Source organism: Phaseolus vulgaris, chromosome 3 (genome assembly GCF_000499845.2).
Source record: "Phaseolus vulgaris cultivar G19833 chromosome 3, P. vulgaris v2.0, whole genome shotgun sequence".
Lineage (NCBI taxonomy): Eukaryota > Viridiplantae > Streptophyta > Magnoliopsida > Fabales > Fabaceae > Phaseolus > Phaseolus vulgaris.
In genome coordinates, this window is record NC_023757.2 from 17,061,721 (window position 1) to 17,067,720 (window position 6,000).

The 6,000-nt window shown below is 35.0% G+C and overlaps 1 protein-coding gene, 1 long non-coding RNA gene and 1 pseudogene across 2 annotated transcripts; 1 reads left to right on the plus strand and 2 right to left on the minus strand.

The window, feature by feature from the left end:
• Positions 1-455: 455 nt before the first annotated feature.
• On the minus strand, positions 456-2,359 carry LOC137839243 (uncharacterized). The gene is made up of 4 exons (XM_068648366.1): positions 1,962-2,359; positions 1,186-1,820; positions 547-995; positions 456-503 (listed from the first exon to the last, which is right to left on the minus strand). The coding sequence occupies exons 1-4, from the start codon at positions 2,357-2,359 to the stop codon at positions 456-458; spliced, it is 1,530 nt and encodes a 509-aa protein (XP_068504467.1).
• Positions 1,863-1,968, plus strand: LOC137808877 (small nucleolar RNA R71; annotated as a pseudogene).
• Positions 2,360-3,680: 1,321 nt separating the features above from the next.
• LOC137805826 (uncharacterized) lies at positions 3,681-4,975 on the minus strand. Its single transcript, XR_011080249.1, has 2 exons — positions 4,632-4,975; positions 3,681-3,831 (listed from the first exon to the last, which is right to left on the minus strand). It is a non-coding gene; the product is annotated as an uncharacterized lncRNA (long non-coding RNA).
• Between the last annotated feature and the right edge of the window lie 1,025 nt (positions 4,976-6,000).

The following is a 6,000-nucleotide window of genomic DNA, read 5'->3' on the forward strand; positions in this document are numbered from 1 at the left end:
ATTTATTCAAAATAAGCAATAAAAACAAACCAAACAAATAAGCAAATAAACAAAAAACAAAATAACCGAAAAATAAAATAAATAAAATAAGAAAAAATCCAAATAACTGAAAAGAAAAGAGAATTAGAGAGATAAAACCATATTTTTGTTCAATCCTCTATTCTTAAGAAGTCATCCAGCATTTTGTTAAAATTTTTATCTACAGTCTTGCTTCGTTTGCTGGATCTGCCCCCCTGAATAATAGAATCTGTCCCCAGGTCAAAAATACATAACCTGCAAAATGATTAGGAGGCATATAAGATTTTTTTATTATTATTCTTATTTACTTTTCTTTTTTATTTTTTATTTTAAATAAAATCAGCAAAGGTAATAAAACAACATAAAACTAAAATGTGGATTGGGTTGCCTCCCAGTAAGCGCTCGTTTAACGTCATCTAGCTTGACGCCTGTTTATTTCAAGGTGGAATATCTCTGTGATCCATCCTTCTGTACACATTCTTCCCCTGCATTAAAATTTTTAAGACCATTAAAAAGATTTAAAGTTACCTCCTCATCTTGAGTTCTAACTTGAAGTTCTCCTTTGTCGACATCAACTATGATTCTAGCAGTCTTCATAAAGGGTCTTCCAAGTATCAAGGGAACCTCCTCATCTTCTTTCATGTCCATCACAACAAAATTCACAGGAAATATGAATTTATCCACCTTGACGAGAACATCTTCAACCACACCATATGGATACTTGGTTACTTGATCAGCTAACTTTAAAGTCATCTTGGTGGGTTTAATCTCCAAATCACCTATTTTCTTCAGCATTGCCAAAGGAATTATATTTACGTTTGCTCCCAAATCCAATAAAGCATTGGCTACTAATAAAGCACCTATAGACACGGGAAGGTTAAAACTCCCTGGGTCCTTGAATTTTTTAGGCAAGCCTTTTTGAATAATGACACTGTATCTATCCTCCAGCTCTATATTTTTTTTCTTCAATATAGCTCCTATTCTTTCAAAATCTTTCAAATGTTGAATCTTGCTTCAAATTTCCTGCAAAATAATTTTTAGGGAGCAATTTATTAAAGAATTTTCTTTCCTTCTCGCTTTTTGAAGGAGAATGAGGATATGATAAATCTTTTTCAAAAACTCCTCTCTCCTTATTTTCACTTTTCTTCTTTATTTTTTCCTCCTCACTTCTCTCTTTCTCATCTCTCTTCCACTCTATCTCATCTTTTTCTTCTTTTTCAGCCACTACATTATCGCAATGCTCTTTTGAATTGGTTTGCCTATTGACTGAAAACTGGCCACTTTGTTCCTCCACAATTTGTGAAATTTGTTTGGTCAGCGGTCTCATCTGGATCTCTATACTCCTAATCATGGCCATGCTATTGTCCTGCGCTCTCACAATATTGTCCTGCGCGCTCACAATCTTTGTCAGAGCGTCTTCAACTTTATTCATTCTTTCAAGCATGGATGGATCATCAACTTCAGGTGAATTGTTCTGATAAAAACAGTGACCATTAGGATGAACACCTCCACAAAAATCACACCTGATTGACTGACTTTGGCTTTGAGATGAATGAACAACATATAATTGTTGGGGCAATTTAGCCATTTGTGCAGTTAGTTGCTTAATCTGTTGTGTCAGAATCTTATTTTTAGCCAAGAGTGCATTTTCTAACAACCCTTTATTCTGAAGATCTTGTCCATCATGTTGGGCTTTATAATCAGTTGATGCCAATGCATCAATAATTATTGTCGCTTGTTCTACATCAAGGGCCATTATTGTGCCACCAGCTGCAGCATCTAGGAGCATCTTTATGTCAGATCTAAGACCATTCAGGAATATGCTCAGTTGAGAAATATCTTCAAACCCATGATTTGGGCATTTTCTCAATATCATCTTAAATCTTTCCCATGTATCACAAAAGACTTCATTTGCTCCTTGTCTGAACATAGAGATTTCAGACTTTGCTTTGATGTAGCGAGAAATTGGAAAAAATCTTTGCAAAATTTTTTCCTCTACATCCTTCCAGCTAGTGAGGCTCTGATTTGGAAGTGATTTGAGCCATTCCTTAGCCTTTTCTGCCAATGAAAAAGAAAACAAGCGCATATAAACATTTTCAAGATCACCTGATTGAAAACCCATTGTTCCTACCAATTCATAAAATGTATCCAAATGTGAATATGGATCCTCATGTTCTATTGCTGTAAATTGATAGGCACGAATGAGAGTGAGAAAATCGGGATTTATTTCCAAGGCCTTGGTAGTAGTAGGTATTGCAATACTAGAAAAATGTCTTGGTCCTTGGTACATGACATAATCTCCAAGTGTCTTCTTAGTAGGTGGTGCTTGCTGTTCTGTCATGTTGCATGTTGCTTTCTTCCTAAAACATATTAGTGGAGAGAAAAAAACAGAGAACTTTTTTTTCTTTAAAAAGAATAAAATAAAATAAATTTGAAGATAAAAATAAAAACAAAATATGTAAAATAAAATAAATAAATAAATAAAACCAAAAAACAAAAATAAAACACTAAAATGACGTTAAGAGAAAATTAACAAAAATATTAAAAAAAAAATATAGATAAAATAAAAACTAAAAACAGAATACAAGAAAACTCTAAAAACAAAAAATAACGTACTAAAAAAATAAAAAATAAAATAAATACTAGAAATAAAATAAAATAAAATAAAGTTAAAAAAAAAATTGAAAACTATAATTGTAAACAACTAATATTCTAACTAACTAGCTTACGTAGAAATAAAAACTAAAACTAATAATAAAATATAATTAAAATAAATAAATAACAGTTACGTAAACATAAATAAAACTACCTAAACTAATCCTAAAAAAACTAGAATAAAATATAATAAAACAAAATCAAAATCAAAATCAAAACAAAATAAAATAAAAATAAACTAAATTAAATAACGTAAAGAAAAGAAAAAAAAATAATATAAAATCAACAACTTTCTTTTTTTTAAACAACAAATCTATTATACTAAAATCAAATCAAATCTAATTTTAATAAAATAAACAAAATCAAAACAAATAAAAAAAATAAAATATTTACAATATTTAGGAAATTATACTCAACAAATCAAATCTGGTCCCGGCAACGGCGCCAAAAACTTGATAACTTTTTACGGCAAGTGCACCGCGTTTGTCAAAAGTAATAATTGTCCCTAAGGACGGATATCGATCCCACAAGGAACAATGAATTATCGAGTACAATAATCGCTAAATATAAAAACAGAACAATTAAAAGAGTTTTGAATTAATTGTGTTGGCACTGATCAATAAGAAAACAAACAAAGAATTAGTTGTTTCAATTGGAAAAATAAGGATTAGTTTCATCTCTCTCACTCTCAAGTATTTTGATTAGCATGTCAATATTAAGTTCTTTGATTGAAATTGATGCCCGTATAAAAATCATTTATATCGATTCCTCGCATATAAAATCCTTAAGAATGTCCCCTAACTATCGATCCCTCGCATAATTATAAGAACAACTTAGAACGAAGCTCAGACGTTTAATAGCAATTAACATTTCAAGTCTATTCCTAGCACTCAAATATGTTAAGTATTGTTGTTTAGGTCCGAACCCTAAAAATACCTCCCGGTCAGATTTAGGATTCTCAATTTGTCACGGAAAATTAAAAGTAAAACAACAATACCAATAATCAATCAAGAACTGAATATTAATATATAAAATATCACCTCAATACATAAGAGTTTGAGCAGATTACTCTCAATCCCAAAGGGTAGAATTAGCCACGCATACTTCTATCACCTTCCATTCTCCCAATTGGGTTACAACTCACTCTATGGTGTTTTCCTCTTGATCCTGCCTGTTGACCGGAACGCTGGAAACTGCCTCGTCAAAGGATCGACGTGCGCACCGCTTCTCACCTCCGTTCCTCTTCGGGATCTATCTCAAGAACCTGCAAAGAAACAACACGGCGCCGCTGCGGTCGATCGCACTCCAACGCTCAAGTCAGTGACGGTATCACCAAAAACTAAGAGAACTAGAACCGTGCAAATCCTCTCTCACAGTCAGCTCTATCACTCGCAAGCGTAAAGTGTATGAACTGAACGTGCGTACCTCAGAAAGTTTGTTAAGAACTCTTATATACCTGGTGGCTTTCTCTCTCCTGGCAGTTACAGACTCGGACACGTGGCTCGCATCCAACTGTACACGTGCCATCATCTGGAGGCTCCCTGACTTGGCGCTGCTTCTACTCTCATTTTGGCTAAGTTACTTATGCATGGTACTGCCCAGTGCATAGCTAACTTAGGAGTGCGATCTCTACTGGAACTGGCGAGTTAGGGCCTTCATACACCTTCCCTGTGGTCTCGCCGGCCGCCTTTATAATCTGCTTCTCCTTCATCTTCGGCGATGTGCTCGCTCTGGCGATCTCCGACCGCTTGGTCGCCTGGGTCTACATCTGGCGACTTCATCTTCAACCTGGCGATCGCCTATTCTGGTAAGCTGGAAGTCGGAACACGCCAGCTTAACAACTGGCGACTACACGTGCCCCCCGACTTTCTTCCTTTATGCCAACCTGGCGCCTTGTCAACACGCCTATACCGTAGCAGGATGCCACGTCATCACACCCGACCACCAGGGCGGTACACCTCTCAATCTGGCACACTAAGGTTGAGCCTCTAGCCCTCTATTTATCCTAGTTTTCTAGGGTTAGGTTGTTTATTGTGTCGCGCTAATGGGCTAAATGATAAAACATAAAAAAAGCCCAATCTTCCTTTGCATCTTTTTCCATTCTGGGACCTTCTATCTTTATCTTTTTAGCTCAAATCATTCATCTTTAATCCAAATCTCCAATCTTCCTTAGAAATCTGCAATTAACACCAAATTTGGGAATAAAATACTCTTATTCAAATAAAGATCATAAAAAATGTAAAAAGGTATAAATTCATAAATTAGGGATTATTTTATATGTAAATTAGCAATAAATCCTCATAAGTGCCTATATTTTAATATGAAATATTACTAAAATTAGACACTTATCACACACTTTCTTTCTTCCCCTAGTTTTCTATGTGTCTTGAATATGCTTAGTTCACTTACTGGGAGGACTTCTTTTGTTTGACCTTGGATTTGGTGTTGTGGCCAATATTGCAATAGAGTCGGTGTTAACTTTGAATTCAAGAAGAGGGTAGTGTTTCATCTCAAAACGGTTGTGTATATTCTAGGTTCTGGTTTTTAATTAGTTATTCTATTGAGGTGTTATTGGGTTCTTAGGAATAATTTATTGTTCTCTTTTATTTTAGGTATAGTTATTTTTGGGCCAATAGTCAATTTAGTATAGTGGTTTTTAAAAAAATCAATTTGGTCCCTATGTTTTTTTAAACGTATGCAAAATGGTCCTTTCTGTTAAGTCGCACCAAACAGCGTCAACTGTTGCTTATGTGGCAAAGAGAAGGGGTTATGGGTTTAGTGTGACGTGTGAGGTGTAGTGACGTGGATGGTTACATTAGTTTAGTGAAAATTGAATTGGGATTAGGGTTTAGGGAATTTGAATTAGGGGTTACGAATTTTTAATTGCAATCAAGGTTGAGGGTTTCTGAGGTACGCTATTGTGAGATGCGATTTTGCGATTTGATCTCGTGGTTGGATTGTGAGGTGTGATCCTGTGGTGCAATCCCGAGCTCGTGAAGTGCGATTGTGTGGGGCAACGTTTGTGGAACCCGAAGGCATTATTGAGCGTGGTGCAATTTCGTGGGTGGTCGTTTCTAAGGTTAGAACTTTTTCACTTACTTTCAGAGTGGTTCTGTTTGTGATTACTTTGAGAGAACATTTACAAAGTAGTTTATGATTTAGGGTTCACCATGTGCAAGATTTTTCTATGTGTGGTCCAACATTTGGTTTCTGACATAACATGTGGTTCAACATTTTGTATGTGTATATTTATAGTTTATAGGGATAGCTTTTATAAAGTCCATATCATGGCAAAAGGTTACTTTCAGCTTGTGGTCCACCATAGTG